General features: G+C 38.9%; 1 protein-coding gene across 2 annotated transcripts; it reads left to right on the top strand.

Annotated features, from left to right (window-relative positions):
• Positions 1-116: 116 nt before the first annotated feature.
• HJURP (Holliday junction recognition protein) lies at positions 117-18,666 on the top strand. Of its 2 annotated transcripts, none has more exons than XM_083438357.1 (13): positions 117-369; positions 1,344-1,410; positions 2,454-2,512; positions 3,715-3,742; positions 5,030-5,085; positions 7,234-7,288; positions 8,460-8,521; positions 9,255-9,365; positions 9,816-9,888; positions 12,905-14,445; positions 14,889-14,952; positions 16,905-16,992; positions 17,805-18,666. In XM_083438357.1, the coding sequence occupies exons 1-13, from the start codon at positions 214-216 to the stop codon at positions 17,923-17,925; spliced, it is 2,481 nt and encodes an 826-aa protein (XP_083294483.1). In that variant the 5' UTR covers positions 117-213; the 3' UTR covers positions 17,926-18,666. The 2 variants fall into 2 exon arrangements, with proteins under 2 accessions (XP_083294483.1, XP_083294482.1); XM_083438356.1 differs by having other exon boundaries at positions 118-369; positions 12,902-14,445.
• The last annotated feature ends 795 nt before the right edge of the window (positions 18,667-19,461 follow it).

Genomic DNA, 19,461 nt, shown 5'->3' with positions numbered 1-19,461 from the left:
AGGGGCGGCGGCAGCCAGCCAATCAAAACAGAACTGCTCCTCGGACCTCTCCCGATTGGCGAACAACTACCAATCCGGCGACGGCAAGCTGAAGCGCACTCTCGCGGGACTAGCGCAGCGGCGGATTTGAATCGGGTTGAAGGAGTTGCCCAACCGGGAAGCGACCAATCCTCGGCCTTGGGCCGCACAGAACGGGCCAAGGCGACGGCCGAGATGGGGAGAGCGAGGGGGGGAGGGAGGGAAAGCGAGGCCGCGGACCGCCGGCGAAGAGGAGGGCCGGGAGGCGGCGGCGGCAGCACAGCCATGGAGCGCCGCCTGAGGAGAAGCACCCTCCGCTTCGCCTCCGCCATGAGCAGCGTTGTGGAAAAGGTGAGCTCGACGCGGCTCCAGGGGCGGCTTCGGCGAGCTGGACGGGGCGAGGGTCGCAGGCCTTTTCCGGAAGGAAGAGGCCCCGGGCGGGGTCTGCTCGGGGCTCCTGGGCCGGTTCCTCCCCCCTTTTCCACGGAATCTACGTGAGGAAACTTTCGAAATACCCGCTGTGTGACGTCATGGGGGCGGGGAGATAATTAATAAATGAAATTGAAATGTCAAATTTCGGTCCCTCTCCCTTCCTCTTCCTCTTCCTTCCTTCCTTCCAGCAGGGTTCCTTGGACTCTTAAGGGGTGGCTTTTCTCTGTCTCAGACAAGCTATAGCTTAGGGCCCCACTCTCTTGGGGGCCTCCAAAAAATGTAAGGGGGGGGGGAAACCTGGATGTACAATTCCAAAATATAAGATTAAAAAACAAATAAAATAAAACCTACATACAGCAATATTTTTTGTGTTGTGTGGGCTCCTATTTGTTATGTGCAGATGGCTTTAGATACCTATTAGGTCCATAAATTACCATATAGCATATATTCAACACCAAAAACAGCAACAACCTAAATCTCATCAAACTTAAATCCGGCCCAGTTTGTCTGTCTGTTTCAGCCAAATTTGGATACACTGCCTTAATGTAAAAATCTAAATGTTGGATCGGGGATGGGGGTTGTTGTTTTTATCTTTATCGTGTATGTTATGGTTTTATATCTTGATTTTATTCTGTGAATTGCCCTGAGATCCCTGGGCAGTATATAAATTCTAATAATGATGATGATGATGTTCCATCACAGATGTGTCATGTAACATGTAGTTGGGCCCTGTGTACTTCCATCTAGATAGGAGTGAGTTAACTTGCAAGTAGACTAGTTAGAAGTTTGAATAGAGGTTTAATATGTATGTATTTGACCCCCAAAAAAGCTTTTATTATAATCTCTAGCACTGTAGTCTTAGGTTAAAATGGTGTGTGTTTCTTTCAATCCAGTACAACTTCCCCTTTGATGATGATATGGTCATTTCTATCAGATCATTGACTTATGATACACCTGAAGGTAAGATCGCTTTTATTGATTACTATATTCTAGTTTGCCTTTATAAAAACATAGTACAGAGACTTTTTGAAACCTGTGTGGATGCTGTGTCGGTAGTGCACTTTACAAAGTCTGATGAAAATGTATCAAACCTTATTCAATCAAAGACTGATTGGAAACCTTGAGGTTTGTTGTAACAGTGTGACTATACATAACAGTGATAGGACTTGCATGCCATAAGTCATGGTTAACTGTTTACCATGAATAAACAAATTGCTGTCATTTTGCTTTTCCCCTAGCACAAGTGAGATAGCCATTGCCTAGCATTGTTTCAAAATTGGGGGTTCTGGTTTATTTCACTGCAAACAAAATGACTACCTGAAGCCAATAAGAAACCGTGGCTTCAAACTGTAGTTTGCATGGAGCAAAATAAATTATGATTTGGTTCAGATATAATACTAAGCTAAGAATCATGGTTTGTTGCTTTCTGCTGGAGAGAATTGGTGGCAAAGCAGGAGCGATCTGTCATCAGAAACTGTTTTGTGGATTGCCACTCTTAGGTATCACTGTATTTCTGTGAATTTTAATTCTGAGCTTACTTTTACAATCCCCTACTCAACCATGTATATATGGACATACAACCCAGTACAGTGGTACCTCGGGTTACAGATGCTTCAGGTTACAGACTCCGCTAACCTGGAAGTAGTACCTCGGGTTAAGAACTTTGCTTCAGGATGAGAACAGAAATTGTGCGGCAGCATGAGGCCCCATTAGCTAAAGTGGTACCTCAGGTAAAGAACAGTTTCAGGTTAAGAACGAACTTCCAGAACGAATTAAGTTCTTAACCTGAGGTACCACTGTATATCTCTTCATGCATTTGATGAAGTGGACTGTAGTCTATGACAGCTTATGCCAGAATGAATTAGTCTTCAGAGTGCCACATGACTTATTTACTATGCTTATTGCAAAAGATTAACAGTACTCCTCTGTTTATCACAAATGTCTGTTCTAACAAATTCTTATACATGTGGCATTTATTGTAGAAATTTTTGTATCGTTTCTAGGGCCAAGGGTTTGGGGAGAACAGCAACAGACAAGCACCGAAATTATAGATCGCTCTCAGGTACTGTAAATGCATAACTTGTAATGACCGTATTTTGATCTTTTCTAAGTTATTGTGACAAATTAAAAATCTAGAAATCTCTCTGAGAGACTGGATTCATAGCTATAACAGTAGTATTTTTAAACAATGTTTCTGTGGCAACTTGAATCGAAAAAAGCCATAGATTCTCTTCAGGGTTTATGAACTTAAGTTGGAGAATATTGCTTTCTCTCATTTAGCTTTCTCTTTTCCTTAAATTTCAGACCATTGGTAAAGCTGATACCAAAATGAGCACATCCAAATAGCTCAGTGAAATTTGTTATCATTGTTGTACATTGCTCTAATCAATGGAGACATTTGACTGATGAAAACACAGCTTTTGTGGTCTTACCTGCAATCTGAAATGCTGGTGGGGTGATTTAAATTGGTGATACCAGTCGTCAGAACAAAATTCTCACATTTTGTCTTAATTACCCTTCCAGACTTACAGGAAAATAATTCACTTGATACAGTGCAGATGTATCAAATTCAATGCACTAAGACAGGGGTTTTCAAACTAGTCCACGGACCACCAGTGGTTCATGAGCTTCATTCAAGTAGTTTTCAGTGTGTGTGTGTAAAGGACACTTAACAATTTGAATTCCATGGAATTCATATTTTAGTTCTATGGAATTCATATTGTAATACATTTAACATCCAATAGAAGAAATAAAGCAAAAAATAAAATAAAAATTATGCAGCATCTAGCACAGCACATTACAGGTGCTATAGCAAGCAGAATTATATTTAAGTAGTACGCCAAGTCTTTCATCAATTTTCAAGTGATCCATGGGGAAAGTAGCTTGGGAACCATTGTAACTAAGAAATATGAAAACTTATCTTTGCCCCTAATTATTTTGCCCTGTGACATGAGTTTGGCAGTGTGTGTAGAAATTGCAAATCAAAATATTTCAAGTATTAGAATTCTTGGCAGATCATGCTGCCTGCTTGCCCTGATTCTGTCAGTAATTAACCAAATGAAAATCTTTATCAGTATCCATAATGTTTCCAGACCAATAGGCAAAGGGTTACAGACATAAGCAATTTTACAATATGCTTATTTCTGAATGGGAGGATCTTTTAAAGAAAAAAAATACATTCTTTTGAAAATGAAAGCACGGTGCCTTTTTTTGTACAAGAAATAATTTTTATGCACTGAAATTTTCCTGCTTTTCATATTACAGAATATTATACCATTTCAGGAAAACACAGGTAAGGGAAATCTTAGAACTTTCTGCAATACTTGTATGTTTAAATTGTGTAAAGATTTAGCTTTAACGGTTCTTAATGGTGAAAGAAAAAAATCAATTATAAATCTGAGACAGTATTCCTTTCTAGAGTTGGCTCTTAAAAAATAACTGCTTGCAAATAGTCAACAGTTTTTATGAAAGAAGATTAATTTGGCTTAAGATACATTATTTTGTTCTTTTTTTGTACTAAATCTACAGATTGATAATCTTGTTGTAATCTTAATTTAAATAAGCTATTGCAAAGGGGGAAATACCATATAAAATTGGCTATTTTTATTGGATATATGTTTAGCTTTATCAGTGTACTGTTTCTTCATATGAATGTATTTGTATCGTTTTTTTAAAAAGCCTGCTTTTCACTTGGAAAGACTTTATGAACCTTTTATGTTATAAAGCAGAATCTAATTGTTCATTCTTGCAAGGTATTCATAAAATGGTCACTTGAGCTTAATTCTTCAGTTGTTATGGAATTGCTTTTTAAATGTGTTTTATGGCTCACCCAAATATGTTTGAATTACAAGCAACTGTCAAAACCTGCAAGTACCCTGTTCCGCCCCTTCCCACCCAAGTCTTCCCCCTTTTGTGATGTTTTGGGATCACTTCCCAGTTTGGCGTGATTCTTGCATTTGTGGTCACGCACAAATAGAACACACATAAATTGGGGGGGGGGGGGTTGCCTGTACTTATTATTCTGAAAAGTGTCTTTGGGTGCAATGCATTTCATTAGAAGAGCTGACCTTCCTCTCTTTAAGACCTGCCACTTACCAGATCTCATTAATTCCTAAGGATATTGTGTTAAGCATCAACTTCATGGGACTTGAAGGCATTTGCTTTGATATATACGCTAGTGTTGGTGTGATGGAACCTGTATCATTCCTAATTTTATTTAACTGCCTATGAGAACTATTTAAATATATATTTGACTCGGTTGAATATATGTAGGTATAAGATATAGATTTCAAAAATTTGCATTGCGCCTGTGTAGCAAAACTGAGTCTTGTGCTACAAACAACCATTTCCAGGATCGTATGAATCATTTCCCCATTCAGAACAGTCACTACAATAGAGGCGGCTGTACAGCCAGATTTAAATGGAGATTTCTCCATAGAATTTGTAAAGTGGGGCAGGGGTTCTCAGATAGAAAAGCCATGTGGCTACCTTTGACTACGTGGACTGATTATATCCTGTCAGTGAAGAGAGAGCTGTTATCTTCAGTTTTATAATTTCAATGAATTCTTTTTCAATTAAGAAATTGAGACGCAGCTGGCCTCTGACTCTGAAAATGAGAACTACGAGGAGTATCAGGTATGTAGGAACCATGACGACAGTCAACCAGAATAGTTATCCATCTACTTTTTTCTGGAGTTGTATTTGAATGGGGTCTGTTCCGGGATCCTGTTCATGGGCACATTGAGGAAATGGTACAGTCACTGAAGGAAGAGTGCAGAGAAAGTGCCTGGCTGATGTTGATAGGCAGGGAGTTTCAAAGTGTAGGCGCTGCCACACAAAAATACTGATTGTGGTACATGCAACAGTGCCAGTTCTATAGCTCAAACCAGTCTAGCGAGTATTTTTTGTAAACCACTTGGAAGTGTTTTACAATCAAACAGTTTATCATTTTTATGAAATATATACAGTGGTACCTCGGTTCTCGAACGTAATCCATTCCGGAAGACCGTTTGAGTTCTGAAACGTTCAAAAACTGAGGCGCAAATGGCTGCCCGCAAATGTAATTGAGAAAATTGAAAAACACACAGCAGAAGTCGTTCGACTTCTGAGGCACATTCAAAAATGGAAGCATTTACTTCTGGGGTTTCGGCGTTCGGGTTCTGCAACGTTCATCAACGGAGATGTTCAAGAACTGACGTACCACTGTATTGGGCCAAGGTGATCCTGCAAGTAAACGTGCCAAGCTATTAAAGGTTTTATATACTAATGGTAATGCCTTCGACTTGACCTGGTGTCAAATGGGCAACCAGTGCAGATCTCTGACCAGAACTGTTATATGCTCACAAGCTTTTTCACTTCTGTTGGCAACCATACTGCAGCACTCAGAACTAAATGTAGCAAAAGAGAAGACTTACATTGAAGTAATCCAATGTTGAAGTCACCAGTACCTGAACTACTGTGGTCAAACTCTCCCAGTCCTGAAACAGTCACTGAGGCTACCTAGGCATCAAATGACAAAGCTGGATCCAACACACACACACACACACACACCCCTCTGTCCAGGGTAGACCATGGGAACCATTCACTCACAGTGGATTACGAGGATTCAAGCTCAGTTTATTTTCCCTCATCCATCCCATCATTGCATCCAGAAACTGGTCTAGGGCTCACACAGCCTCTCCTGATTCAGTTATTATGCAGAAATAGAGCTCCATGCCATCAGTGTGCTGATAGTACCAAAACTCCAAATGACTGTGCTCATCAGCTTCATGTAGATATGAACCTTCATCCAACATGGGGTGGGGAGAATGAGAATAACATTAACAGGTTTAAGGGGTTTAATTTCCATCCCATTGAGATTTCCAATGTAGGGTAGAACTGCAACCCTATAAAATATTGTGTCTGTGGTGTCAGAAGTGTGCTTAACAATACCCAAACTCTCAGAGCTGTAGGATGCTTTTCTAACCGTATTAAGAAACGTGCAAGAAAACTGTCCTTGCTTAGAGAAATGCCCCCAAACAATATTATAAAGCTTGTGCCAACTTATTGGCGCTTCTCCTGCAGTCTTAAATAGCCTCACACCCTGTAAAATTCATGAAAACAGCTTCAGCTAAAGCTGTGTGCTTCTGCATTTAGAATTTGCCTGAAACTTACAGTTCTGCATGAATCCTTTATCTGCTGGAGCCAACCAATGACCCAGCATCCTGTTCTCACAGTAGCCAACCAGATATGCCAGTGGGAAACCTGCAGGATTCAAACACCAGAGCACTCTCCCCTTCCTGTGGTTTCCAGCAACTGGTATTCAGAAACATTGCTCCTTCCAACTGTGAAGGCAAAACATAGCTATCATGGCTAGTAGCCATCAATAGCCCTCTTCTCCATCAGAAGGAGATTAATCTTCCCATCCCATAACTTTATTTTTTTGTTAGTAGCAAGAAAAGTGTCCAAATAATTGAAGGTAATATTAAATTGCCTGTGCACTGAGAAGGTGATGGGGGCAGGTAAATGTGTATTATATATTTTAAAATGCTTACCTAAGTCTTTTGAAGCAACATATGTATTGCACAGTTAGATTGTTGACAGCCATAGCCATCGCAGGCTTATGTGGAGTGATGCTAGCATTTGATCAAATGTTTAAATCAAGTACAGTAAATACGTAGGTTTGGTAGAATGAAGATCCATTACATCCCCATACGTTGACTCTAATATTAAAGCTGATTTTCTAGCCCAAATTTAGCTAATACAGGGCTGTTGTTTTTTGTTTTGTTTTTTGCAATTATTAAGTCACCTAATGAAGAACAGTCCATGGACTCATGTGGAAAGAGCCTACTTGATACAGGTAAGGCAGGCTTGGTGGAAGAGCATGCAATTTATTTATAGGACTAATCTAAGCTGTCTTGGATGTGGATGACAATTGAGAGAGATGATCACATGCATTTTAAAATTATTATATGCCACTGAGTAATGATTGTTCTGCTTTATTTCTTTCCAGTTTCTGGGGGCGGGGGGGGGGGTCTATAGTCTTTGAACATAAATTTGTACATTAAGGTTGTCACACGCACCTTAATTGAAAAATGATTTCTCATTTCTTTTGAGCATGATTCCTTTCTTGTTCAAACAGTTGAACCCTTCCTCAAAAGTTTTCTTCTGTAAGTGAGATGGCTAATATAGCAGTAACCAAATTTGTGTACTGCTTGGACTTATCAAAGTCAGTAACTTAAGGAACAATATCAACTACTTGTCTTATCATTTGCTGAATCCTGTATTGTTGCCACACTGTAGCCCCTTCTGCACTCTTATTAGTATCATTAATTTTGCTCTACTTTGGGTAACTATAATTGCAAAGGAAAAACAAGACTACACCCCTAACTTTGACCCAGCAGCTTTTCTGCATGGCATATTCATGAGCCGCCTTCTGTTTTTGGTCTCTGCCCTACATTTAGGATGGGAAAGAAAGAACAACACTTTTAATTCCAACATTTCTCATCCCTATTAAACAGTTACCTATCAAGAGGTGAGAGTAATGAAATGGCTTTGGGACAATATATAAGCTTCACAATCTCTTCCTTCGGGTGTTGCCCATGTGAAGTGGGCTGGAGCAGGGAAGTGGGTTTTGACGTTGTGCAGTTTGCCCCTTTTCCCAGAGTTGTGCGACTCCTTCATAGTGCCTACAGAGGCATAACTTCTAAAGTGGGGACTCTGCATTGTGCATGAGACTCCCTGTGTGATTTAAATTCCTGGGCAGTCAGGGTTATAAATTGCATGAGCCTACAGCTACTTTCACCACACTTACCTGCTTCATCCAAGTAACTTCCAAAGACAGGTGTGCTAGCAATGAAGGGAATAATAAACCCAAAGAAAATTGTCAGTCTTTGGAAACAGAATATTGCATAGTTCATTGCCTTGAGGTTTTGTGTCCAGGTTAAATTTTGTACAAATTTCTTTTATCAAAGAAATTGGAAGCAGTCTTATATTTGAGATATGTTTTGTTTTTTAACTTTGAATTGCAGGTCACAAAAGTGATGTTGAATCGGCATCCATTCAAAGACATTTGGAAAATATGCATATCAAGGTAAATGAGAATTTTGGTTACAGTATTTGAACATTTGAAATTTAGGATATTTGTCTTAGGAGAGATACAATTAGGAAGAAGATTGGCAGGAAGCAAGGAATAGGAGGAGTGGCTCTGAACTTGAGACTCCCCTGAGTTCTGCCAAAGGTTTTCTGAATATTCCATAGGCTCTGCCTGTTTTTATGAAACTGTAGCCATGAGTTCTGTTTTGCTCTTACTTACTTTTCAAAAGCTGTGATTCCCTTCCAAATTCTTGATCACAGTGTACTACTGTGGCTGAGTGAATAGTATATGAAAAGCCTTTCTCTTCCTTATTGCAGGGACTGCAGTCATTGTGGGTTTCTTCTAGTTTAAGAGAGAAGAGAAAATATTGGTCATTGCCATGTGCAGCAAGTGGTACCTATGGAAATCAAGGAGAGATAATAATAATAATTTGCTTGAGATGTTAATACAGACAAGCAAATATGGCCTAATAGGCATTACTGAAACCTGGTAGGATGAGACAAATGGAATGTGCAACCTGTTCAAACAGCTCAAAAAGGCTTTGTCACATATGGATTTAGAAGCATAGCCTTAAAGGCAAAAGTCTAAAAAAAAATTAAGAATGAGATTAGACTACATTGTTTGTGTGTACTATCCTTGTTGGTTCAACATAAAAAACAACAACACTCTTGGGTGGAAGGCCCATACAACATCTTGTTTCAACCTCTATTCACTCTTTTTTTAACAAAAGGAAGATACCTCTCTCGTATACTTTTCTGGAACACCCGCAAAGAATAAATACCAAGTCAAAATGGATGTTCTGTTGGAGAATAGTGTCTACTTTGGTCCAAAATCACTTACGGTAACTGTTCAGCTGATTGTATTGAAATCTTTAAACTTGTGCAGTTCAGTTTTCCTGTCTTCCCCATTTATTATTTTTTTCTCTTGGAGGTACATTATCTGTACACATTCCCAGTGTTTCTATTGAAATGGATGGGGAAGACTTAAGTGTAATTCTCCTGTACTGACACCCTAGTAGTCATAAAGTATGAAACCAGGTTAATAGTTATTGAGATAGGATTTTGTTCTTCCTGTGTGTGCTTCGGTCTCATTGGGCTGGGACATAATAAATGGGGTATAAAATGCAACTGTTACATAATATTTTAAGTTTGAGTGTATTATTTGGCACTCATACTCAATTTAGAAAGCATCAAACTATAGTACATAGGATATATATCTCAAGTAGTGTTTAATTGCTCAGTCATTTAATTCTTTTCTGGTTACTGACTCTACCTTTGGGATTTTGGCTCAGGTTACAAGACCCAAAGCAAAGAGTGTTTACCAGTGGTCTCCTTTGCAGAAGCTGGGAGGTGAATCCTTGAGTGGTGAGCATCATGACAAATCCTAAATGTTTTACTCAAAAATAGTATATAAAGGAGAAGTAAATGGTTTACTTGCATAAGAAGGCTGGCACAACAAACTTTCCAATCTAGTGAGCACAAATGCTAGCTCTGATTGACTGGCTTGGTACTGTGATGCTAAGCATTCCTTATAAGACCTAATTAATTGGTGTTTTTAGAAACTTTGTTATCTGAATTGGAAATGAGCTACATATGAGCCTAGCTCTTGAGTTTTTTGTAGAGTATACAAAGACCAACTGGACCAGCATGTACTTAACCTTCTATGGCTCCTTTGACAAGCAATGGCTGTAACAGCATATCTGTTTAGCTAGCTCCAGTCTGCTCCTTTGCATCTGCTATGAAAAGGCCTTGTAAGGACTGCAACATCTCCTCCTTCCCACCGCCGCCACCACCATTCTTTTTTTCAGCTGGACCTTCAGTGCTGCAAGAGCAACTGCTCAAGACCTGAGTGGTCCAGTGTTCTTCTGGAAGCCATGGAGGGCTTTTAATGCTGTGCCATGGCCTGTCAGAGCACTTTACCTACCTGTCAGAGCACTGGTTCAACTAGCACAGCACTGTCTGTGCTTATTGGCAGTAGTTATTCATGGCTTCTGGCACGAGTATTTCCCACCTCTGAACATAAGAAGAGCCTGCTGGATCAGGCCAATGGCCCATCCAGTCTAACATCCCATTCTCACAGTAGTCAACCAGATGCCTGTGGGAAACCAGCAAGCTGAACATGAGCGCAAGAGCACTCTCCCCTCCTGTGGTTTCCTGCATCTGGAATCCAGAAGCATTGCTGCCTGTGTTGATAATCCTCTTCTCCATCCTCTTTTAAAGCCATCCAGTGTGGTGACCTTGGCTGCCTCCTAGGGGAGTGAGCTCCATAGGTGGACTATGCACTGCATAGTTGGACTATGTCCCTACAGTAACTCCATCTTGTCCAGAGCCTTGGCATTTGTTCACAAGCATGGAAGTATCTGGTTTGCCTCCCTCGACCCCTGTATAACACTCTGGTGGCTGATATGAACCCACTGTCAGAACTTGTTTTCTTTTAGTAGCTCATTTCCAGTACAGTGGAACCTCAGGTTATGTACCGTCCTTCTTATGAACGCATTGGGTTACGAGCTCTGCTAACCTGGAAGTAAGTGTTCCAGGTAGCGAACTTTGTCCTGGGGTGTGAGCGGAAGTCGTGCGGCAGCAAGAGGCCCCATTAGCATAAGCACTGCTCAGGTTAAGAACAGTTTCGGGTTAAGAACAGAGCTCCGGAACGAATTAAGTTAGTAAACGGAGGTACCACTGTAGCTAGATTCTACAGTAAAGGTAAAGGTAGCCTTGACCATTAGGTCCAGGCACGGACAACTCTGGGGTTGCACGCTCATCTCGCTCTATAGGTAGAGGGAGCCAGCGTTTGTCTGCAGACAGCTTCTGGGTCATGTGGCCAGCATGACTAAGCCACTTCTGGTGAACCAGAGCAGCGCACGGAAATGCCGTTTACCTTCCCACCGGAGTGGTACCTATTTATCTACTTGCACTTTGTGCTTTCGAACTGCTAGGTTGGCAGGAGCTGGGACCAAGCAACGGGAGCTCACCCCATCGCGGGGATTCGAATCGCCGACCTCCTGATCGGCAAGCCCTAAGCTCTGGGGTTTAGACCACAGCGCCACCCGCATCCCCTAGAATCTACTGTAGCATGCTGTATTGTTTAAGTCAGCTGCAAACAATTTTTGTAAGGATAGCACTCTAGATAATTTTAAATGAACATGCTTACAGGTGTATGGTAATAAACCTGTACTTTACAACACCCTAAAGTATCATTATGAACAGATTAACAGGTAACAGGTGTCTAGTACTCTCTATCAGCTGTAGTAAATTGAATGCTGCTTTATGTCAAAGGATGTCGTATATTCTCGTTCTGTCTTACAAAGCAATTTGTTTCATGTTCCTCCTAGCTATATGTAGTTAAATTACATAGATTGACATTAATTTGAGGCAACAAGGTGCAGTGGCTTAAGCTGCATTTAGATGTATGATATGCAGCTTCAGATTCTCATTTAGCTTTGAAATTTGGATAGCTTGGGACAAATGACAGTTTTTCAACCAAATTTATTCTTTGAGGATAAGTGAAATGAGGATTCTAAATCTCTGAATTTTTTAGCTTAAAAATGCTTTACTGTAGTTTGATTTTTGTTAGTTATTGAATGGAATTGAAGAATGATGAATGCAGCAATTCAGCCTAATCAAAGTACTGTGCATATCTATATATATAGAATCTTTACTGAAGCTTCTACATTGCTGGAGAAAATTTTGTCTCATTTAACCGTTATGTGTGTAGAGATGTCCCTGTGATATTGGTAGGAGTGGGAATGTGAGTTTATGTAGGAGCTCTCAACTTATTAGACTGCATGACGTCCTTTGGATCAGAGTTGGGGGTCTTTTAAAGGGATTACCAATAATTTGTTTCATATATTTATTTACTTGCGTACTTGCAAATTCATATAAAAATATATGTGTTAAAACAAAAATGACATAATAAATAAAAAATATATTAAAGAAACAAATACAAAAATGGGTCATCTCATATATATATATATATATATATATATATAAATTTTTCATAAGATGGCTTTCTGAAATAGTCTTAAGTTGGTGCCTGAAGCTATGTAGACTTGATTTCACAAGGTAGAGAGTGCCAGTATCTTCATTAAATAGCATATCAGTGTGCATTGCCTCATTATCAAGTGAAACTATAAATTGCTGCTACAAAATTTAATTTAAAAGTAATCATGACAATGATTGTTTCTTAAAACACATAGAAAATATCTGGTTTCACAATGGGAACTGAGAAAATCCTAGGTAATTTAAGAATGTGGTTAGTGCCTTCTTTTAAATTTATTTTCTTACACTATAGCTTGTTTGGAACATCATTAGCAATAGTATTAATGTTTTTAAAAAAAGATTAAATATTAGTACTTATACTTCTCTTTATTTGGTCTAGTAGGTCACCATGATGTGGTCCTGAGGAAGCAAACAGAATCTATAAATGGGCATCCTGCATCAACATCTCTGCAGCTGTCCAACTCTGCTGCTGCAGGCTCAGACATTATGACAATTCTGCCTGAAAATCAGTCTCTTGGGGGTGGAAATGAAACTGTCTGCAGCAGCTTTTTAGAAATGTACGAGTCTGCGGATGAGCATTGTTCTTGGAATAACGTAACAATAGTAGACTTGTATCCAGGAATGGTGAAGGCACTTAGCAGATTGTTGCATAAAGCATCTCGCGAAGCTGCTTCTAATTCATTGATCAAACGGTACAGATACGGCTATCGGCACCCTAAGAAAACAAAGCTTAATACCAGTACAGAGAGAGTAAGGAAGTCCAGACAATTAAAACAGAAGTCTAGCTTGACAATTAGAGAAGATGATTCTAAGGGATATCAATTGTCCATGGCAAATAATGGGCAAATTAGTCCTTCGTATGATGGCAATCATGAAATGCAGTGCTCAATGAACAAGGCAACTAAAGTAGTATCTTCCATGGACTGTAATACAGATAGTGTGGAAATGGATGCTTCTGGCATCGTAGAAGATCATTCATACACAGAGAATGTCGGACTAAATGGTGTGGAGACCACCATTTTTCCTAGGGATCTTTCTACAGAAGAAACATTTCTGGTCAGAACTGCATCTTATATCCCTTCATTGTCAAACTTTGGAAGAAAGGCTCAAACATTTGAAGACTGCTCTTCAATTTGCACTGTAGATACAGGAACAACATTTAATCTAGCAGGAGATTATAAAACTGAGATGAGCACTAGGACATTCAATGCTACATCATGTTTAAGCTTGTCTTTGAATAGAGGCATAAGCTGTGTCTTGCAAAATAACAAGTCTTCTCCAGTGAAAACTTCAAATAGATTACCTGGGAATCAAGAAATTAAAACATTCAACAAAGCTGTTTCACTACAGCGAAGTCATTCATTTTCATCACTTCCTGTTAATCGCAGTCCTATCAAAACTCACCAGAAATGTGACGATGCCTTCCAAAAAATGTATAAGGAGCTTTGTTGTTCAAAGATGCGAAAACCATTTAAGTGCTCAGCTATATGCACAAGTCCTAGGAAGTCTCCAGAACTGTGCAAGTTTGGTTTTAAAAGTCTTTCTTCAAATTTTAATCAGAAACGTAAAAATATGATTGAGAGTATATATCAGAAATTGTGTTCTGAAGGGCTTCCAAAAATTCCTACATTTATGCGTGCTGCAAACTTAAAAAAATATGAAGGAATCCCAATGTCTGACACAGTGAATGCCCTAGTTAATTCTCCTGTAAGGACTTTACCTGCAGTTGCCAGAATTAAAAGAGCAGCAAACTTCTGCATTGAAGACTCTCAGACTTCACCGTTGAAAAGATTAAAAAATATATCTGAGAACTCACCTTATCGAATAAGTCAGAAGCTACCTTACTGGAAAAACAATCTTCAGAAAACTGACATGACTTTTACACTGCATACTCCTAATGCCAACAATTGGACCTCAAACATGGTAAGTAAACTATTGACTTTGAAATATATGAAAAAGTAGTCCAAACTGAAAGACACTTAAGTATTCCCTCAGTGACAAGATTCATGAAGTAGATAAAATGTAAATTTCCAGAACTTGTTTCAAGTAAGCTTGCATAGGATTGGGCTAGAAGTCTTATTATACGTGTCCCCAATCCCACTCTTTCTTGAGTGAATTATGGTACTATAGAACAGCATCACTTTGCATCTTGGTAACTGAACAGAATGTGTATGAAGCAGGGGAGGGGAAAAGGAATATTCAGGTTTTCCCAATCTTCTGAAAAATATGCCCCCAGCTGCCACAAATATAAAGCAAGCAAAGTGAGGCAGAAAAGAAGCTAATTGACATTGATCAACATAATCCCTGGATGATAATCCATATTGTAAAGCTGCATCATTTTTAATATTTCAACATTTTATTTTCAGGATTCTGGGTTTTGTATTTCTTCAAATCACACCTTTATGGCTGTTCCAAGTACTTGTATAAAAGGTAGGTTTTAAATATGAGAGAGTAATCTATGGTATTGAATAAGCGTTGTCCAGAGGAAATTGAAGCAGCTCTCTTTAGATCTTGGACAGGAGGCCCATTCTTTCTCTAGCCCATCATTTCTTGCGATTCCAAGAGCTATCCAGTCTTTAGTTACTTGGCCAGCTTTAATTTGAAAAACTTTTGGGGGGGCATCAGCTGTATATGAAAGAACAATAGAATAAGAATCGCCTAGAGGTGTTCCACAGCAGAAGATAACCATTGTTTAGAAAGTACCCATTCTCTTTCCCAGATCCATTGATGGGCAATTCTCCAGGGGGGGAAATAGATATGGACAGAGTGCTGTTAAATACTTGGGGATGGGGGGGTTGGAGGTTTTTAAAGAAAGTTGCTCCTGGTACTGACTGGGTAAAGCTGGAAAACTTAAAATATTCATGGAAATTATTGAAACCTTTTTCAGTCTTAGAAGTAATATTCCATTCACATGGCCTGCTTATTTTAAATACAACAGTAGAAAATTGAACCTAAATCTAGACATGCATACATGTCAAACATAAGCATTGACTTAATGAATTGTTATGCAGTTGGCCAAGCAAACGGGGGATTTCCAGATTTGAAAAAGAGGTTTTTCTTGAGCAAAGCAAAAAAAAAAAAAAGCAGCTCTTATATTCCAGTCAGTATTTCACTGCGTGTATTTTCATCTGGTTGGCTTGTTTGTAGCCCTTCAGTTCAGTGTGTAAGTCCCAAAGATGTCCTACTTGTGGCAGGGTTGTTTTTTAAAACTAGTGGCTAGAGCATTGTATGAAAAGAAGGATGGACACTAACAGCTTATTCACACTTAGCTTTTGCCCTGCTCTTTCCAGGCATAGTTCTGCACTTAAAACGCCATGTCTGGGTGTGGGTCCCTCCCCTATGGAAACCCACTCTTTAGCACACAAACAGAGCAAACATCTGTTTGGGTTTCCAACGATTGCTGTTTACTCCAATTGAGCTTTAAAGAGTGGATTTTCACAAAGAAAGCTCTGGAGCAAAAAGAGGGGGGGGGGGGACTCAGTGCTTTAAAGCATGGACTGTGCCTAGAAAAAACAGAGGAAAGGTAAGTGTTCGTAAGTCCTAAGGCTGCACTCCTAACCTCAGTTCCCTGTGAGTAAGTCCCATTGGATGGAATCGGAGTTGCTTATTAGACATGACTAGGATTGCACTGTAAAACCAAAATGTTCTATTTATGTCACATCTTACACAAGCAAAAGCATGAGGACTGTGATAGAACACTTAAAGTACTACATGGACTCTTAAACATTTGCAGGCACATCCCAGAAATTGCAAGTTCCTTCTCCACTCATTCTAAAAGAAGAAGCAGTAATTTTTAATGTCTGAGTGATGCTCACATCTGCTGCAGTGATTATTATCTGGGTTTGTCTGTTTTTAATTTGGGTATTGGTTCTGAAGTTCTTAAATTAAAACTGGGGAAGCTGAGATACACAGAAGCATTTTGCTTGTACAGACATCTCTTTGCTCTTCTCTTCATTCATGCTGCAGTTAAATCAGGAAGTCTCCAATTAACCATTGTTTCCCATTTTGTCAAACAGTTAAACTTGCTCCCAGCAAGTTACAAAAACATTGTAATTCGCTTTTATTTATTCACTCTGTTAAGATTTAAAGTATTTAAAGTATTTTTGTTAACTTTGTTCATGTTAAATACGTATTCTGTAGTTGACCTCCTTTGTAATGTTTTATTTTGAAATCTTTAAGATAATAGTTTAGTTTTCTGTTAATTATGTTGGTTTGACTCTATACTCTATATTTGACTTTCTTCAGATGGTTTTATTGCTTTTTTATTATTCTATAAACCGCTTTGAGATTTTTCTTAAAAATATAAAGTGGTATAGAAATGGCTTTTTTATAATTTCCATGCAAATTTCTTGCTTTACTTACTGCATCTAATCTCATCACAGAATCCAGAATTACAAGTGTGGATGAAAAGATGCCCACGTTTGTGCAAAATAGTGATTCCCTAAGAAAATCACAGAACTATACATCACCGTTAAGTATCACCTGAATTCCTTTTCAGTATCCCTTTGCTGTATTTCTCTGTGAAAGTATATGATAAGAAGCAATAATGGTTTCCTATAAGCTACACCTAAGATGAGTTGAAGGACTTGCACTGTAACTTGTCTTAAAATCTACTTTGCACATTGGTGCTTTATGTGACTGGCATCTAACTGACCACTTATTGGTTGCTAATAACTTTTGGATGTTTGACATGAATGGTCTTGGCAGTAGTGTGCCAAATATTGGGGGTTGGTTTGGAAACCAGAAAGGTATTTAAAAGAATGCAGGAAGTCCGTTATGAGCACAACTTTATTGTATATGACTCAGGGATGACTGAAGAGTTACTTTATATTGGTGTTTTATTGCATTAGTCAGGAGTCATCTCCAAATGGTTAATGCTTTTCTAGAGACAATAGATGCTGTCTACCACAGTGAAAATAATACCATTACTGAGAGAGATCCTGAAATTGCTGCACCTATAGCATCCTTTTGAGCTTGCAGCACTTTGTTGGGTTTAAAATTAGTAACTTTAATATGAAGTCTCTTTGCTTATTGCACTCTTTTTATGTGATATACAATGGATTATATTTTGTACAGATTTATCTGAAACGCCGTGAATATTCACCAGTGTTTTATGCAAGGAGCTGGAGATTGAGGGAAATGTGTTGTTTTTATTATTATTAATTTCCGTTGAAACAGCAAAAAATATCCTAGTCTTTGGGAAGAACTTGTTTGCTGCCAGTTCATTTTACTGCACCTTTCCAACACTATTTGGAACAGACAAGATCTTCTTTCCTTTTCAGGGTTTCCAGAAGGCTCAGCTATCATAGTGGGAGAATCAGAAGAAGAAATGCTTATGTGGAAGAACTTCTGTGTGAAGACTATGAAAGTTCATTTCTGGATGACTACAGGGAAGATTCATGATTTTTAAGGGGAAAGCTGTTTGGCTGAATGCAAAAGTTCCCTTCCATTTATGAAAAGAACTTGAATCTAGTGGACCTTTCACGAATGGAAGCAAGGGAATTTTCACCAATTATGCTTTTCCCTGTTATTCACCTGTACTACCACATCTGTTCCAGATGTTCCTTCAACCTTCTGAAGCAGAATTCAGGAGGGTGCAGGAATCTCCAGAGGGAAGAGGGAGCTGAGAGCGCCATGTTCCTTGATTCTTACCCTAATTCAGTGTCTAACCCATTGCAGATATGTTTTGTCATATGAGAGCTACATATCCTTCAAGGAGCTGAGTAAGCATCTGTTTCTGGAATTCAATTAATGCAGCTGTTTGCATCTAGGGGCCAAAGTATTATCTGTCTTAAGGGAAAGCACTGTTCCTTCTTGAAGGCTTATCATTGCTTGAGTGTCATTTATGGAAGCAAATGCTCTTTTTGTTTTCTCCAGGTGTAATTTCAGCTATTTCTATTGTGTTTTGCTTGGCTAATCAACTCTTAATGTAGAAATAATGTTTTAACAGGCTATTTAATGCATTTAATTTACTATTCAGTGAGCTACTCTAGGGATGAGCAGAGCTTTATTCCATTGTTGAAAGTGCTAAATTTGTGAAGATTTATAATGTAATATAGTATGCTTCAGATGTGTTTTAATGTATGTATCTACGAGTACTTGGCACTTATATTGCCTAATAAACCTTTATATATGTTATGTGAATTTTGTTACATTCCATTAGCAGAATAACTTTTGTAGCTCTGTGTTTCCTTTTTGTTAATAAGCAGCAGCCTTTTTTAGTCACCAACATCCTACCTGGGAAGAAATATGTTAAGGATTGCAGCCTTAATCTTGCAGTCCTATTTTTTAAATTTCTAGAAATGCAGAAAGTAGTGGTCAGTACAGTACAGTACAGTACAGATAGAACTTTCATCCTACCATATCCATTTCATTTTTGCATCCAGCTGCTGCTGCTGCTTTACCATGTAGGCCCAGGAAGGAACAATTTCCCAGCACAGAAATGACTAGACAATGTGGGTGCTGAATCTTCTGTTTTTATGTGCGCACAGTCATTTTTTGCTCCAGCAGAGCTTCCTTACCCATTTCTACCGCAAAGCCAAATCTGGCACTAGTGGTTATTATGAACTACAAATAGGGAATTCTTGGATTCATTGGTCTTAGTGCCTTAGCTATCAGTTTCCCCTTGCTAATACTGAATAAATTATTCTAGCCTATTTTACAGAGAATACATTGGACATTTGAGGAACGCCTTATAAACAGTAAGCTGTATTCAATACATAAGAGCATATAATGGCACATACCAGTGCTTTGGGGCAGCAGTATATTACAATGATAATATGGCAGTTTGCCATCAGATATATCTATACTTCCATCATTTAAGATGCCTTTCAAAATTTCTACTGTGGGACTTAGTGAAATGTGCATTGACCTGGCATTCTTTTAGATAAAATCCTAGAGACTTTTTCAGACAGGGCTTTGATGTAAGGTAGCACTATA

Source organism: Podarcis tiliguerta, assembly GCF_965153285.1.
Source record: "Podarcis tiliguerta genome assembly, chromosome: 4".
Lineage (NCBI taxonomy): Eukaryota > Metazoa > Chordata > Lepidosauria > Squamata > Lacertidae > Podarcis > Podarcis tiliguerta.
The sequence above is the reverse complement of the archived record's forward strand: the minus strand, read 5'-3'. Positions and strand labels throughout refer to the sequence as shown.